Source organism: Lutjanus erythropterus, chromosome 19 (genome assembly GCF_056507025.1).
Source record: "Lutjanus erythropterus isolate fLutEry1 chromosome 19, fLutEry1.hap2, whole genome shotgun sequence".
In the NCBI taxonomy this organism is placed as follows: domain Eukaryota; kingdom Metazoa; phylum Chordata; class Actinopteri; order Lutjaniformes; family Lutjanidae; genus Lutjanus; species Lutjanus erythropterus.
Window position 1 is genome coordinate 11,949,331 of NC_139335.1, and position 18,170 is coordinate 11,967,500.

Sequence of the window (18,170 nt, forward strand, 5' to 3'; positions counted from 1 at the left end):
TTCAACTGTGCGTCCTTGAGGAATGTCTCAAATATGAGTTTGAAATTAACATTTAACTTTTTGTTAGTTTAATCTTTGACTGAGTCATTCAAGTTACATTTCTGTTACAGGTGATATTTTATTCATGAAAACGGCTTGAATGTTGATAGTAGTAGCTGTTGTTAGATACAATAAAGGTTATATTAATTATTTTACATCTTTCAGTGTGCATGTGAGAATGTATTCTGTGTGATATCTATCTTTTCTCAGACAAAGAGCTGCTCGTCCTTCCCTGAGTGACTGCGTCTCAGCTTCAGGCCAGACAGGATCTTCTGTGCTGGTGAGGACAAGTTGTGCTCAATAGGAAGTGTCTTTGGTGATTGACAAAGAGCCCGACTCTGTTCAGTAACCTGTCTGTCATTGGGCAAATTTATGTCCCGATCACTTTGCCACCCAGCTGCCACCTCAAGAGAAGACTCCTGTGTTGCAGGCCCACTGGATGATGCTGCTGATGTAAATGTTGAGTCCAGTCCCAGCATGTACTGCACAACCTCACGGGGGCTCAGTGGGACGTCCACTTTACTCTCTGCTGCACTGGTGTTCTGGTGGGGCTGGCAGGTGTTGTCACAGTGGACATCTAAGTGTTGGGAAAGTCTCTGTGTCCCTGGCTCTGGAGAGGAGCTGCGGCTGCTGTCTGCACTCTCTGGACTGCTCCTCACTGGGGCTGCAGGCTGTCTGGCTGCTCGACCAGGGTTGGGGAGTCGGGTTCCTGGGTTATGATGCCGGTAATACTTCACAGGCTGTCTGGTGAAGCGATGGTGTGGCTGGGTCCCAAAATTGGAGTCTGGTCCCCCCACCGGCTTACCCTGAGGATCACTCGATGCCCCTCTCACAGCCAGGACTGAGGGAAACGAGGGAAAGCAAGCAGGCAATTCAGGAAACTTGTACAAACATACAACACTGATGACAATAAACTTTAATAAACTTTCCATGTATATTGTTTTATTTCTCACAGCCTAAACGTGGCAATAGCCAGCAGTAACCTGAGTGAAAACGTAAGGATTTAACATTAGTTCAGAGTCTACAGTGCAGGCGGGAACTACAACCTCAATTCCAAAACAGTTGGGACGCTGTGTAAAACATAAATAAAAACATAATACAATGATTTGCAAATACCTTGAATACAGTACAAAGACAAGATACGTCCCTCTGAGTGTTTGACACTGAGTCAATAGACTGACCCTGGACTTATTTTTACCTCCACTTATTTCACCATTGTCAGAAGCCACTCATTATTCATTATCATTTATATTTCCAGCTGTGCAGTATTGATCTAAAACATTTCAGCATTTTTGTGCAGTAATTTAATTGTGCAGCCCTGTGATGAACTGGCGACTTGTCCAGGGTTTACCCCACCTCTCGCCCAATGACAGCTGGGATAGGCTCTAGCCCCCCACGACCGTTCGGGAATAAGCGGTTACAGAAAATGAATGAATGAATGAATTTAATTTTGCATTACTCAGTGCAATAATTATTCAATAGTACAATATACTGGTTGCACTGGCATCATTAGCACGTATTTACTTTATACTCTGCATTTCAGCCAAACTATACTCTTATATATAATATTCTTGCATTTAACACTCTTCAGTAATATTGTTTGTTTACAAAGTCCATGTGTACACTGTTGTATATATTGCTGTATATATTGTATACATATTTTTATATTTTTACACATCTTATTTTCTATTTTTCTATATATTGTTGTATAACGCACATATTTTTTTTTACTTATTCTTATTTTTACACACTTATTACTTATTTCTATTTTCTTATCATTTCTATTTGCTTATATATACTTATATTCTTGAACTATAACCCAGCCAATTTCCTCCTGGAGATCAATAAAGTTTTTCTGATTCTGATTTTGATATAAAGACAAGAGGTTTTGGAGCAACATATGCTGCCTTCCAGACAAAGCCCTTTTCAGAGCCGTCCCTGCTTATATCAGCAAGACAATGCCAAAACTCAATCTGCATGTGTTACAACAGCGTGACTGCATAGTTAAAGAGTTCAGGTACCAGTTCAGATACCAGTGTCTCTGCAGTTCAGACCTGTCTCCAACAATTTAGTCTGAACATTAAATATCTTGTCTTTGTACTGTATTCAATTGCATATAGGTTGAAAAGTTTTTGCAAAGCATTGCATTCTGTTTTCCAACAAACTGTTTACATTTTACCCAACATCCCACCTATTTTAGCTTTGAGGTTGATATCCTGCACTGGTATGAAAGTGATTAACATAAGTTTCAAACTTATTCTATTATTCTGCATTTGAGTTTGATATATTCATGCATTTAGCTGTGAAAAGAAGCCTATAAGCTGCGTGCTGATGTAGCCACAGAGTAAAGCAAGTACAGAAGCGATGAAACCTCAGATCTACAGGGCAGTAAAAAAGTTCCTTTTCTTTTGCAAGTTTTTTTCAAAAGAAAAACATAACGAAAAGTCAAAAGAAACACCAAGATGTCTGACAAAATTATCATCATGCTGGCTAAAATCACACATCAATCGCATATGTGCATCAGCACAATCACTCACAACAGCTAAGACTACTAATGAACACAACTAGATGGCGTCAGCAGAAAAAATGGAAGGAAGTCTTTTTTCTAAAAATAACTGGAGGAAACGTGTCAAGTGAGAAAAAAAAAAAAAACTACAGCAGACCCTTGAGGCACTCTGTATCTGGTGCTTAGGAAGAAACTGAGTAACCCGTCAGTTAGAACAAACCACCTGCCTGTGAGGAATACAGTAAACAACTTAGGAGCTGTATGTGTAATACCAACAAGACCTCCAGCAGGATTAATTAAAACATGTCCTCAAGCAAGAAAGGTACAAGCAACACAACAATCTACCACCAACTACTCCTACAACTACATAAAACATCAACACCATGAACTAATTCTTTAATTCTTCTGTTCACCTACTCTACTTTCTATCACTACGTCCCGCCTACCTGCTCTCTCAATGGCTTCAGAGCTGAGCTGGTCCACTGCCTCATTGGATGAAGACTTGTCAGATATATAACCCTCGCTTGACTCTCTCTTGATTGTTCGACTCTGTTGGAATGACATTTCAGTTCAATTATTGGCATGATGTGTTGTGTTGCTAAGGCACTAACTTGCTGCCAGTATAAACCCCTGAAGGATAGGTCAGGTTTACATTTATGCCTCTAAGCCATCTTTTACAGCCACTGTAAATGTCTTCAGTGAGGTAAACTCTTTTTTTGTTCACAAGCAATAGCAGTGAAATGTCCACACAGTAAAGCTTGATGGAAGGCCAGGCAGGTGAGAATCCAGAGCAGGAGAAATGCAGCAGCTGTCCAGCGTGTTAATCTTGATGGAGTAAACGTGAGGTTAAGGTGCCAAGTGCTAAGGCTCTTAAAAGAGCAGGTAAATTCATCAGGAAAAGTAGCTCAGGTTCAACTCACTGGGCCCTGTGTGTATGCCAAGCAACAGCTACTGATCCTGCTGCTACAGCTCCTACAGCTTCTGATCAAATGCTGCTTTTACAGGTTCAGTGTTTAAGATTTATGGGAATTTATTGGCAGAATATGGCAGAAATTGAAGATAATATTCCTAAGAATATTTTCATTCATTCAATAAGAATCGGTGTGTTTTTGTTACCTTCAAATGAATGGTTTATATATACAGAGGACAAAGTTCCTCTTCTGAGTGTTTCCTCACTGCAGTACTTACTTCCAGTGAATGTGGACGCTCTCTGGAGGAGGTTTCAGGTTCCGAGCCAGTGTAAACTTCTCCATCTAGGGAACAGGAAGCTCTGGGAGGGGTGTCTGGAAGAGGTGCAGTGGGGGCTGGGGGAGGGGGCGTACTGGAGCTTCGCTGAAGGCCAAAAACCTCGTCATGGTGTGCGATGAGGAACTCAACGAGTACAGCCTGGTAACTGGTTTCCAGCAGGGCGATCATTGATGTGTCCGTAGACACAAGAGGGCGCAATAGTGTCGGTCCAAACACAATACCCAAATTGGAGGGGGACATCTTGTTCTGGTAGTTCTCTGAAACTCTGTGAAGAGAGAGAGAGAGGACACATTCAAGGAATGTTTCGAGGAAATTCAAGAAAAATCTGCTGGAGCAGTTGGGTAAACTATGACGATAGAGGCCTGTTATCCAGCTGCATGCTCACTTTTGCAGATGAGTCATCAGGTGCTGCAAGGTGCTGTAGCAATATGAAGGGAGCTTCTCTAGTAGCTTTTGTAGGTTGTGAATGATGTCCATTATCTCATTAGTGTCTGGTGTCGGCTCCCTTTCATTCAGGTGCTGAATGGTCTTTCCCACCGCGATGAAACAGCTGTACATGTCAAAGGTTAGTAGAGGCTCTGGAAGCTGGGAGAGAATGAGGAACAGAGAGGTTATTCACTGACGTCAGAACAGTTATGACTATGAAAACCTTTGTCTCTCTTCTCTTTTGGCCTGTACCTCCTTGAAGAAGTGTTTAAGGACTGAAGTGATGTCATGTGGCGAGAGGTCAGAGAGGTCCACCTGCTCCTTTTGTGTCTCAAAGGCCTGACAGAGCTTTTGGATGCGAGGCTTAGACCCACTCACCCGATACACCCCCTAAGAGAAAAAAAAACAGCAAAAAACTGTATAACAATAGATTGAAAGTAACAAAAAGTTATATTGCACCTGATAATTAACACTATTAAATGTAATATTGTACATGCTACTTTATAATAATAATAAAAAGTACTATTCCATGATATTAGATGTAATATTAAACAAAGTACATGATAATCATATTGATAAGTAATATTGCACATGATAATCAACATCATTTAAATGCAACACTACATAAAAATAATATTGCACATGATGTTGAAAAAGGTAAGACAGTATTAATACTGCAGTAAAGTAATACTGCACAGAATATTGGCATTGGTAAATAGTACCTGGACAGAGAGAGCACGACTCTCAATCTCAGACGTACAGTGCAGCACCACAAAGGGCACCCCATCTGGCCTGTCACGTGACAGCACAGAGAGGTCCACTCCGAACACAGTCCCCTTCCTGTGTTCACACTCTAGCTGACACACCTCCATACACTTCCTGTGCAAAGCGAGCCCGCACTGAAGGCAGAACAAGACAGAGGATGTTAACACCTTACTCAGCTCCATTCACGGTCTGCACTGTATATCTCTCCTCTTTGGCATCATACCTCCTCACATTCGACCCCGCTGACAACAATGTAGTTCTCACACTGTTTGCATTTGACCATCTTGCTCTTCATCTTCTTGAGTCGGTGAGTCAGTGCGGCTCGTGAAACCATGCGTGCTTTGACTGGCTGGCTGTCGATGCACTCTGGCAGAGGGAGAGGAAAGAATCATCATCATCGTCTTTAATTCTGAATGAATGCACAGAAATATTTTTAAGTTTACAAAGGCGTAAAAGAGGAGAAACAAACCTGATTCTGATGCCAAGTCCCGCTCGTCCAGGTCATCAGATGACACTGTCAGTGTGGATGCAGTTTTAGGAAGCCTCCTGTTAGTGTGAGCTTCAGTTATGCATTCCCGTAGAGCAGAGGCACACCGGAGGGGATATCAAATATGTTTATTAGATTAGATTAGATTTTGAACATGTTAACAATAATGAAGTAGAGCATACAAGCACAAAAAACAAACAGAACAAAGTAACAAATTAACTTAACAGCAAAGGTTCAGCTGAAATAAATAATTCATGTGAGAAAAGGAGTAGGAAAAAGTGAATACTTCTCAAGTCCTGGCCCCTTTTTTATACTTCATCATTCAGCTATGAAATACTTGAATATTCTTGCTTTTTGCCCAATTTTTACCAAACACTACTCAATCATAGCAACAGCAAATTAGCAAAATGAAAAAAACAGCACAAATAAGAATAAACTTAAATTTAGTGTTAATTTATCAAAATAAAACCTGCTCTTTAGCATTTTCAGTTCCTTTTCCACTCTATCCAACAGTTGTTTCAAATTCTGTCCACTAAAAATAAATTGGTGTCATCTGCAAATAATATTATCTTTAGTATTTTGGAAACCTCACACATGTTATTAATGTATAATATGAACAGCAACATTCCCAGCACTGAGCCCTAGGGAACCTCAAAAGTCAGTATTTGTGATTTGAATTCATTTATTTGGGCGTACCGGTACCCATTTTCCAAAGTGCCACCCCCCTAATTCTATACTTTTATGTTTTTTTTTTTTCATTTAGTCATTCATGGGGACCCCTATTGCATATGCTTTATTTTCTAATGCAGTTGTTATTTACTCAACAAATTCAGTAAGTGCAAATGAATGAAAATGAAAAGTTACAGAAACAAATGAAGATTGTGCTTACCAGGGCTGGACAGAGATTCCAAACTGCCTCCGATACTATCATTGTCACTGTGCCCTGCTTTCCCTACAGTGCACCAGAACATGAGAGAAAACACACATTAAAAGAGAGTGCATAATATGTCTGTTAATATAACCATGGTGTGATCATGGAGAAGTCCTTACTGCCATCGCTGGGTCGCCTGTAAGCGCTTTCGTCCGTCACAGCTAAAGAGTCTTGCACAGAGCCAAGAGTGTTGCTGGTTTTCCGTTTGTTCCTTTCAAATAAAAAAGATTGCGACAATCGTTTTAATAAATAAAGAATTAATGGAAGTATATCATTGTATACCCAGTGCAAATCAAACATTTTTTTCTGCTCTTATCCCTTTTGAATTGATCAAATTAAATCATCTCAGCAAATAAGAACAGTAGGTTTACTGCTTCCAACTATTTCATTAAGAGTTGAGCACACCGATACACCCAAGACATCTTTATAAATAATTGCTTTTTTGCTTTCACTTAATATTAATTTTCATATCTGGGCTTACACAACATGCTTTTAATTTAAAAAAGATACATACAGTTTGATATCCACAGCAAACACTACAGCCAAAGTAACAGCAGAGGCAGACATTAGTCAGTTTCCCGTACCCTTTGCCCTGAGGAACATACTCCTGGAAGCTAAAGTCTTGGAGAGGGTGTTCGGGGCGACGCTTGCCGAGGATGTAGAGCAGGTAGGACACACCAGGCTCCAGGGACCTGCATGTCACCTCCAGGTTGTGATAGCCGAGAGGAACAGCCTCAGTCTGCTGCCGCTGGAAGTAGAACATGTTGACTGTGGCCTGTTGCAGAGAAAAAACATGATGGGGGAGATAAAGCATAATCTACTAATACATATCTGTATGTGTCAAGTCACACAAGGGGAGGTGCTTTAAGTATTGTAATTTCTCTTCCTGAATAGATACTTGTTGACTGCATCAAAATGTATCTTTAGCTAATTCTGCTATACATGTATGCGTAACATGTCCTGTATTCAAGTTTAACCATGTATGTTTAAAGACGGTTGCACTGGGCAGCCTATTTAGAAGCATACTGACAGGAAGACAGATGTTTAGTTTCCTCATTTTCATACCAACCTCCTTGAGCACAGTGTCTCCCTGACAGATGAGCTTGCGAATGTGGGAAATAATTCTCTCTTTGACCCTCACTAACTCATCCTGGTGGATCTTGGCCTCATACACACACTGTCTGTACAGAGCCTCTGCCTCTATCACCTGGAGGAGACAGAGAGAAGTTAAGTTAAATTCTGTAAATTCTGTAATAAACTGAACTAGAACTGTATTTCTACAGATTGTATTAGGTCATGCATTAAAGACACATTCACCTTAGCCTGAGCTTCATCCTTGGACTTCCGCCTCTTATCCAGTGTTTTGGTTCCAGCTGTGTCGTCCACAGCTTTAGCAGAGACAGCTTTAGCCTTTTCTAACTCATCACAGCGCTGGTAGTATTGCTGACGAGCCTTTTTAAAAGCAGTCACTGCATCATTCTGAAAACAGGCAAGGTAGACACAGAGGGGAAAAAAACACAGATGAGTTTGCATTTACTGCATGAGCCATTTACAGTCTAATATGTTTTAAGCAGATATGAACTTGGTCATAACAGACAGATCATTTCTTCACAGAGGGAAATATTTTGCTTTGGATGATTGATTGTTCAGGCATCCAGTCAGTTGGAGTGTCTTAAATTTGAGAAAATTAGGTTTGACAGTGCAATAAACTGAGCTCACATTATGTCACAAACAAGATTCCTAATTCCTCACCATCCTCTTTTGTTCTCTTGCCCACTGCTCCTTAAACTCTCTGCGCCACTTGTCGATCTCATTCTTCTTGGCAGCCAACGCCTTTGGGATACAAATAGTGGATTAAACACAAAGTCATAGTTACATAGTAAAAAGATTTCCTAAAACTCAAACTTTTTATATATATGTGTGTGTGTGTGTGTGTGTGTGTGTGTGTGTGTGTGTGTGTGTGTGTGTGTGTGTGTGGACGTCTATACTTGGTAACAGCGGTTTTGTAGCAGTTCTGAAGTCTTTCTGGATGTCACACTGTTCTTGATGTCTTGTTCTAGTGCCATTGTGTAGATGTACTGCAGGGGCATGCTTTCCTACAAAGGCAAGAACAACTTTAGATAACTCTTCTGTATCAATCAATGTTAATAATAGTACAACACATTGTGATATTCACTCTGTGGAGGGCTGCGACTAATGATTGTTTCCACTGCCGATTAATAGATTGGTTGTTTGGTCTCGAATGTCAGAAAATGGTGAAAAATGTTGGTCAGTGTTCCCAAAAACTCAAGATCATGTCCTTTTATGTCTTGTTTCACCCACAACCCAAATATATTCAGTTAACTGAGAGAACTAAAGAAAGTATTAAATATTCACATTTAATAGGGGATTTTTTCCTGTTTTCCTCTTAAGTAAAGAGTCAAACCGAACTATCAGTTATCAAAATAGTTGATGACCAAGTTAATAATTGATTTATAAACTATTAATCAATTAATCATTGCAGCTCTATAATGGTACACAACCAATAAACAATGCCGTACCTGCTGTGCCACGTTGGCTTTTGCTCCTTCAGCTGTCTTTATCACATTTTTTGCAAATTCTTGTTCTGTCAACAAAAATTCTCATCAAGTTTTTTGTCAACTTATGTTACAACAAGACACAATCAGTACAAGACAAGACACAAAGAACTGCACTGTGGACTACTTGGTGTGTAGACTTGATATGATGCTTGGAGCTCCATATAGGACCAACTCAGTGATACCACCCAGCCTCTATGTCCCTTCAGATAACACTGAGATTCACTGAAATGCTCATCAAACCCCTTGAAGCTGTGGCAGAACTGAACTTCAGCATCACTGGTCAAAAACTGATACTACTTTTAGCACTGCTCTGGCAGCAGTTGTTGATCTGACCGCTCTTTTAAAAAATGGATTCTTTACTGTTGCTAATAGGGATCTCACAATGTTGCTCTACTGTGTGTAATCTTCAGTAGATTGGTACTGAGCTCCACCCAGCATTACTCATGAGCTACTATTGCCTAAGACGCTCCACACACAGCTGAGCAAGGGGATTCTTGTTGCTCTATATTTTGATTACTTCCAACAGGCTTGCATGCTTGACATCCCAGTCTGGACACTGAGCCCTTGTGCAGGCTGATACGAGGGTAATCACTGTCTATGAACTCCAAAGGCACCCCGTCTCCTTTATTACCCTGCTCTGCCCCGCTAATCTACCCTCTAATCCTTTCTCTCTGTGTGCTCACAGTGTGCAGCTCACTGGGGTGACCGCACCACTCGTAGACACCCTCAGAGAAAAATAATACAGACAGACAGGCCATGTTATGGCAGGTTAGTCAACCCTCTGACATGCCTAAAGTAATGCTTCCTTATTGATGGATGATATGAAGCGAGGCTCTGCACTCCAGAGGCCTGCGGACTACTTAAAGGGACAGTTCACCCCCAAATCAAAAAGACATATTTGTCCTTTTATCTGTAGTGTTATTTATCCATCTAGATTGATTTGGTATGAGTTTTGGAGATATCCAGAAATTATGACCCGGTTACTAAAGATAATCTGTAGACCTGATCAGTTTCATGGTAGAAATACTTCTTTTGTAAGGTAGAATCTACCACTACTTTCTTTCTACAGAACTGCATGAGGGTACATGAAACTGGCCACAACAAGGTCTGTGGATTATTTTCAGTAACCAGGTCATGATTTATGAAAAGAGACATTGCTGTTGAGTTTTTCAAATGTATGTTTTTGGTGCTTTGAGCACTGCAAGCTAAGTGCCATTTAGTCCCAATATATTTGAGAGATTCCAAACTCTGCAACTCACATCACAACAATTTAGATGGATAAATAGCTTCTTGTGTAAAATCCCAAATTAGAAAATCAACAACTCTAGTTTTATCAGAAATAATTTGATAAATGTTTCACCCACTTATACAAAATTATAACACTTTAAACAAATAAATGGTGGCAGTTTCCTAAGTATAACTGCATACAGAATCGAGGATTGAGGAATGAAGAGGGTTTTCATGCAGTGAATTCTCTGTTTGAGTCATACTATTTGCATATTATTGTAAACACCCTATCTATATCTGCTTTTGTGTGCAGTTTACATTCAGGTGCATTAACATGGAAGACAGATAACTTCATAGAGGCACCACGGATATGTTATGACAATAATTTGCATGCCACCATGCTACTGTTTGCTTTTCTCTGCTGCATGTGCACTTACCCAAGCTGATTCTCTTCTCCATCCAGGCCAGGAGGTCTTTGGCATAGCGACACCACATCTTGGCATACTGCAGCGCCGTCTCCACTCCATCCTCACAACGACAGAGGGCCAAGTCCGCTTCCTGGGCTGAGAGGGAGTACATCAGCATCACTGCAGGCTCCACACACTTGGAGCCGTACCCAGGAATCACACAGTGTCCATTAGGCTAAACTCCCCCAAGCTCTGGAGCCTCAAAGAAACATCTTTCTACTCTAGAGTAACAACCCCTCTGGCTCGTAGACTTTATCAGACAAGATAGAGATGATCAAAAATCCAATGTCACTTTAAAAAAAAAAGTATACACAAACCCAAAACAGGAAACAATGACTGCATATGACAAGTCATAGCTGCTCCTCGGAATAAAGCTCCTGTGGGTTCCAGCACGCTGTTCGGATCTCTAGCATGTAAGCACAATGAATCTATACTGTTGTCTGGGCGTGACCTAAGACAGTAGGGTTTCTATGGGCCAGAGACAAAAAGCTTTAGCTAAATAACTTCCCCCCCTCTCCCCTCTTCCTCTCTCTGCCTGGCCCCTCCCTTTTACACCTGTTCACTTCCAGTCAGCGACCAAGAGACAAGCAGAGTCACCAAAACCACACAGTGCCAGTGTGTATGTCACCGCTCTGCTGTGGTCAGGCAGGGTGTTGATATGACAACCACCCTGGTGCTTCCTCTGTGACTCACACCAACACAGGGTGTATGATGTATGCATGCATGACAATCACGTGGTCTCTCAAACCAAACACTCCCCACACAACTTTCTCTGTTCTCTTTCTCTATGGGCTGTACTTCCAGGAGAACATTTGCAATTAAATGTCAAAGTCTATTAAAACACATCTTAATTTCCTTTGTAGCAAAAGGTTAGATGCACCTCAGGAACTTTCACTTCTTCTAACAGTCCACAGTGCATTTCCAAGTATTCAGCTATTTTAACTGAGCAAGCAAGCACAGCCAAAAAGAGTGCAACAGCTTCTCTCTCAAGTTCCTCATACAGACGTGCAGATTTTATTCTGCGCCAAATCCAGTCAGAGTGGTATAAAAAGCCACAGAGGGTGCTGTTTTCGTCTCCATCTTCAAGCGAAATTCACAAGAAAGAGCAGGCAATTCCAGAAGAATGATGGATCTGGGGCCAGATTGTGTGCGTAGGATGACCTGTTTTAGCCTTTCCTCTTTTTTTCTTTTTTTAGCGAGAGCACAGAGCACTTTCAGAAATCAGCTTCCAAGCATATTCAGTGCTGCCCTGTGACTTCCTTGCTTGAATTGGGGATTATCCTAGTCAGGTCCAGATTGCGGAGTGACAGGCTTTAAAGGAGCATTGGGTGAGGTTTACCTCCTGGTGTGTGACCGAGCGGGAGGGGTGGGGGTTAAGGGCCTCTTGAGTATTCAATCCTAAGCATGTAATGAAATGAAATGTACCGACACACAAAGTAACTGGTCTGTTTGAATACTATTGTACTGCCTTTCGTACATCTCCATTTTCACTATATTCTTTAGACACCATCTCTGCAATTCCTAATCTCTCACTGTTTGCTTTGACCTGTAGTTCAGGTCAAACTGAGGTTGAATTACTTGACAGTAACTCCCTGCCTTGTCTTCTTGTCTGCCTCCCTTGTATTTACTGCAATACCCTGGATAACACAGATATCTCTTTTTTTGTAGCCCCGTCTGTCTTCTGCTAATGTCTAAGGTAAAAAACTGAGAGCAGCTGTCTCCTGCTTTAATCCTCTCCCTTTATCCTAATCTTGTTACGACAGGGTAATTACAACTCACGGCTGATTATAAGAAAACAAATAAAGATTGAAGAAGATACTCTATTAAGTGTCAAAGATTGACAGCTAATGATCTGTTGGGATGCTGGATGTCAGTCACAGGGTGGTTTATGGGACCTGAACCAGCCAACAAGTCTTTAATTCACAGACTGTTGGTGACGTACACTATAGAGGAGCCTTGTATTAATTCCCTGTGAGCAGGGCTTCACCTTTATATCAGCTGGACATACTACCCCGTCTCCCTCTCACATAAATCATACCTTGTTGGTTTCCATCCACTTCAGCGACCTCAGCTTGTTTCTGTGGACTAAACGTGTCTTCACACTATTGGAGAAAAAAAAGCAGACCTTATTCCACTTATACATGGTTTCCTTAAGTAAAAACAAACAAAACTGCTTTTAATTTCTGTGAGATTCTGTAATTTTAGCAACGTAATCCAAGCTTCAACAATAACAACATAAGTATTGCTTTAATTCATTTAAATAACTAGATTGATTTCTTACAGGTACATCATGTTGCTCTGTGCTTTCTGCAGTGATGGATTCTGAGATGGACTCTGAGTCAATGTCTGCCAGCAGATCCTCCCCTGCACTGAACACAGAAAGAATGTGTTGAGAGCGAAACAGACACAGTCAAACAGCAGTATCTAAGACGTCTCAGGGTTTGTGGAGATACATGCTCTACACAAACACGCCAGTGACCTTCAGCCTTGTTTCCGTACATGCATCTGACAAGTTAAAATGTAGGCAGCTTACTAAATGCACACATGTATTGTTGGATTTAACAGTATCACAAAAAAAACAGAGTCAGGGAAGCTACTTTGAAAGCAGAGTGTTTTTTTAATCAGTTCACACTGGAAGAAGTTGAGCTACAGCAAAGCTACCTTAGGAGAAATCTGGTTTGGTTAACTAAAGCTACTCAGATAAGGTAGTTCAAGCTACAGTCATGTACATGTGATACAACAGTCTAACAGATAATATAAAAAATACACAAGTCAACAAAAAAGAGAGACTTAATTGAGTTTATCACAAAGGTGCCCACTTGTTCACAGGTCATACATAAACAAACAAACAAACAAACAAAACGAACGCACTAAGTCAAGGAAATGTCAGCTTTTTGTATACAAAGGTCATCAGTACCAAGCAAGTTTGCTCAATTAGCTGGGCAATAGCAATAATTTCTCTGAACATTTGCTAATAAATTGCAATAATAAATAGCCTACTTATGAGTAAGTGACATCAAATATATTCAATTTTAGTTTTACAAATTCAGATTCAAAACATTTTTCACACGCCTGTCTTCAATTACATTCAGTTACAAGCAATTGCAATCATTCCATTACCTTAATGGCGCCAAACTGTTTTTAGTTTCAGTAGTTAACTGCATAAAAATATAAAAAAAGTAATTTAACTGAATTAATGTGGTTGAGCTACCAGCAAGCTACAGCAGAATGTAGTTAAACTACAAGCAGTTCACAGGCTTGGGGAGTAACTGATTACATGTAATGGAATTACATAATTAGGATACAAGAAAAAGGTAACTGGAAATATAATGAAGAACAATATACTACCACAGGCAGTACGATAACTGTCGCTAATCTTACAGTTAATTCATTATCAAGGCCTGTAGTGAAAAAATGCTTTCACTGGGTTGGGATTTTGACATTATTTTGTCTTAAAATCTAACTTTAACTACACAGACCAACCGCTAACGTTAGTTACATAGAAATCCAGTTTAACAGCTCATACTGAAAAATATGTTAGGACTATAGGTGGAGATGCTGGTGAGCAGTATGGTGTGTGGGTAAAAACAGAAGCTCCAAACCAAAATAGGTTTATAACAGTTTTCCTTAAATTTGAGTGTGAAATGGAAATAGCTACTGAAAAGTCTATATTTAAATACTTATATTTCCTGGAATTAATCTAAACATGCATTCACACATAAGAAAGGAAGGGATATATCAGGCTGAACACTTTTCCAATATTAAGTAATACAATATTAACCTTACTTTAATAATGTGACACTTGGATTAAGTTACTGACTACATTTATTTATACTACATTTATTTGCATACATTTTTAAAGTAATCTTCTCAGCTGTGGAAGTTCATTGCTCACCACACTGACAAAAACTAAATTCTTAAGCCCAGCTGGTATCAGTCTCCTTTACTGCACAAAATTCATACATCATGTTTGCTTTATGTCAGTGCCACTCACTGTCATACTGAGAGATCATGCATAGCAGGCCGAGTTCTGGTTGATGAGTTATGGCTTTGACATGACAAATATATCTGAACAGTTTCATCCTGTATGGTTTCCTACAATCAGCCAAGCTTACAGCATCGTTTACACGACACCTTCTAACCGCTGTGTTTTTCTGTCACAGTATTCAGGTCAAACAGTAGAAGCAGAGTGTTGCAGGAGCCAAGAGAAACGCATGGTAGCACCGTTTGTAAAAGTATAATACTCACTCAGAGGTTAAAGATAACTCAAGATTGTCAAAGTCTCTGAAGATCTCACTGTATCGCTTTGTTTCAGATTTACGATGTGCCTTCTTCACATCTGAAAAGAGAAGTGGAAAAGCTAAGATACATAAAATAATAAAATGGTCTTAATATTTAAACCACACAGACATACTGACACTATCTCACCACAACATTTTCTCATTCTATAAACTGAAGTGTGTAAAGTTTACGGCCAAACCAGAATCTTTAAAAGCTGTTGTGATGAAACAACAGGAGCTTTAAGTTCAGACAGATCATTTTATAAGATCCTCGTGATTTTTTTTTTCTTATACAACACCAAATGACTAACAGAAAAAAAAAAGGCTGTAATGATGAATAAGCCATGCAGCTTTGACCTATTTTCTAGTGGTCACTTGACACGTGTTGGTAATGTGGTTATTGAAGCTTAGAGTATTTTAGTTCTGTGCTACTTTTTAGTTGATCAACAAAATGCCCAACATTAGACTTCAGGAGAAAAAAAGAAAGATCTGATTGGGCAAAAAAAACAACAAAGACAATTAATAAAGTAAATATAGCTGACTTTGTTCTTCACCTGGTGTCATATCCAGCAGCATTTCTGAGAAAAAATATTTGACTGAATGTGAACTAAAATACGATGACGAAGAACATGATCCTTTCTGATAACAAAACCTGAACCTTATGTCCTGTTGCTGTTTTACTCTGGTTTCGTCATGGGGCAAACGAAAAGGGTTAGAAAACTGATGATTTACAACAGAAGTAGCAAATGAGAAAAAGCAATCTCTCTCTCTCTGAGAGACGTCTCCATTTTGGTCAACCACATCCTGCTTGCAATTTGTGTCACGTCCCATAGTGAACATAGAGTCCTTGTTTTTCACACCAGTGTTTCAGTAAAAGAATGAGGGTTGACAAGAAAGCTTGATGCTTTAACACATATTCTTGACTGTTAAAGTATTTTACAGTCATGAATTCGAGTTACATTAAGGAGGTTCTTCAATAGGAACTTACAAGCATTTTGCAAACAGTATCAACCATCACATCGATCTCAATGAGATAATATATATTTTTTATTTTAATATATATTTTAATGTAATATTCTAATCTCTGCTTTTGCGAAGATTAAAGATGGGATTATCTTGTTATATAAAAAGACAGAGAAAGAGTTCAGGAAGTCCACCAGTCCTTCTTTGACATGGGGATGCGAGGATGCCACGGCACCACAGACCCAGGCACACAGCGCATACATTGCAGGCACACACATGCAATACCCCTGTCACAATGACACCACAGCGATGTCAGCAAATTTCCAGACAAGTACAGTTATTCACCCATTTAAAAAGAGAAAGTAAAGAAATGCATATCTTGTTAGTTTTCAAAGGTCTTAAAAACAAGAGAACCAAAAAAGATTTACACACATAAATACTTAACATGTATAGGTAAAGTGAAAGGCAACACTTCCTCAAAATAACCTCACATCACATTCTTTGTGCTCACCTGTGGCTTGAGGTGGATCCTGGTTTGATACTTGCTCTTCTTCCATTTCTATCACCACAGAAGCAGGACCACCAGCTACTAACACCGCTCACACATCATCTGCCCCTAAGGTCACACTACAAAACACTCTACAGAGATGGGTGTCAAGTGGTTGACCGGGCAGGAAATCTGCACTGCAGTGTGTGTACACACACTCACACACTTGTGCTAAATTGTTAGCATGCAGCTCTGAGCTTGCTGTTCTCTAAAAAGGATCTTTCTCTGTTTGAGTGGAGGTTGGCCAATGTTTTCGACACTATGGGAAGAGGAAGTGTATCTTGCTGTCACATAGGCCCCACCTACATTATCACACCACACAGTGAGAAGGTGCCACCGTGTTTAGGTTGCGTTGTCTCGGTCAAAACCTCAGTGGCTTGTTTTGGGCAATGCTGAAGCGCAAACAGTTTGGGTAGCATTATTTTTACAGAATACAGACATGTGACATTCATGACAGATGTTTGACATTGATATTGGTAAAGTCAAGTTCTTTACTCAGTACGTTCATCCCCAGAGAATGTGGTTGTTCTCTAAGTCCCACACACATCATCACTCGTTACGGGCGACTTCACAAGAGGTTACCAAGGTGTGAATTTTAAGATACCCCAATAGGCCTCATTTAAAGACCCTTTCAGTAATGTCTAAATAGTCAATGTGGTCCACCTACGCTACAGCTGTGTTTTAATTGTTACAGCAGGGTTGTCCTAACATACTGCAAAATGTCCTCCATCTGGCTGTACTTCACAGCTTGACTCTTGCTTGACAGTTGAAGCAGAGTGTCAGTAAAATGATGACACCTTGAGGGCCACCAAGATAAAACAAGTGAAAGCAAGGACAGAGCTGCATGCTTGTCCTACTCACCAAGTGTTTCTTAGTGACAGTAATGCAATAAAGGGCTGACATCCTGTTCACAGTGCACGAGGTCTCAATTTACAGTGACAGTGACGAAAATACTATACTCAATAAAGTAATACAAAAGAAATAATAATAATATTTTATAATAAAATAAAACAAACCCCAATTTTGTCCCAAAAAAAGTTGAGACACTGTGTAAAATGTAAAAAAAAACCAGAATTAAATGATATGCAAATACTTCTTGACTTGTATTCAAAAACTTTTCACTTTTCCAAAAAGTTGGAAAAAGGGCAACAAAAGACTTGGGAGAGTTAGGAAATGCTCAAAAAACTCCTGTTTGGAATATTCAAAAGGTTAATTAGTAACATGTGACAGTATTGGGCATTAAAGGGGCATCCTTGAGAGGCTCAGTCATTCACAGGCATGTTCATTCACTGTATAAAACAGCATGGGCAATAGTCCAGCAGTTTAAGAACCATGTTCCTCAAACTTCTCTGGGGCCCGAGCTCATCTGAGATGAGGCAAAGTGGAAAAGTTTGCGGTCTACATTTCAAAATGTCTTTGGAAATCATGGACCTTTCATCCTAAAGAGGAAATGGACCATCCAGATTGTTACCAGCACCAACTTCAAAAGCCAGCATCTCTGATGGTATGGGTGTGCATTAGTGCCCATGGCATCATGGGTAACTGTCACATCTGCGAAGGCCCTGTTAAGGCTGAAAGGTGCATACAAGTTTTGGAGCAACATGTGCTGCCATCCAGACAACATTTTGTTCAGATACTTTCCTGCTTATTTCAGCTAGACAGTGCAAATTCTGCGACGTTACAACAGTGTGGCTTCATAGTAAAA

General features: G+C 40.0%; 1 protein-coding gene across 1 annotated transcript; it reads right to left on the reverse strand.

The window, feature by feature from the left end:
• Window positions 1-98: 98 nt before the first annotated feature.
• gmip (GEM interacting protein) lies at window positions 99-16,475 on the reverse strand. The gene is made up of 21 exons (XM_084744163.1): window positions 16,430-16,475; window positions 14,924-15,062; window positions 12,957-13,044; window positions 12,714-12,777; window positions 10,646-10,771; window positions 8,943-9,007; window positions 8,391-8,498; window positions 8,155-8,235; window positions 7,720-7,881; window positions 7,472-7,609; window positions 6,987-7,177; window positions 6,522-6,613; window positions 6,361-6,423; window positions 5,454-5,543; window positions 5,208-5,350; window positions 4,942-5,118; window positions 4,472-4,609; window positions 4,179-4,378; window positions 3,734-4,058; window positions 2,992-3,094; window positions 99-880 (listed from the first exon to the last, which is right to left on the reverse strand). Exons 1-21 carry the CDS (start codon window positions 16,473-16,475, stop codon window positions 246-248), a joined length of 3,174 nt encoding a protein of 1,057 aa, XP_084600289.1. The 3' UTR covers window positions 99-245.
• Between the last annotated feature and the right edge of the window lie 1,695 nt (window positions 16,476-18,170).

Excerpts from the sequence above, each read along its gene's own strand:
- gmip (XM_084744163.1), bottom strand. The coding sequence starts at position 16,475 with ATGGAAGAAGAGCAAGTATCAAACCAGGATCCACCTCAAGCCACAG. Across the intron at positions 5,351-5,453 it reads GGACTTGGCATCAGAATCAG|AGTGCATCGACAGCCAGCCA; the intron begins GTTTGTTTCTCC and ends TCCCTCTGCCAG. Across the intron at positions 4,379-4,471 it reads TTAAACACTTCTTCAAGGAG|CTTCCAGAGCCTCTACTAAC; the intron begins GTACAGGCCAAA and ends ATTCTCTCCCAG.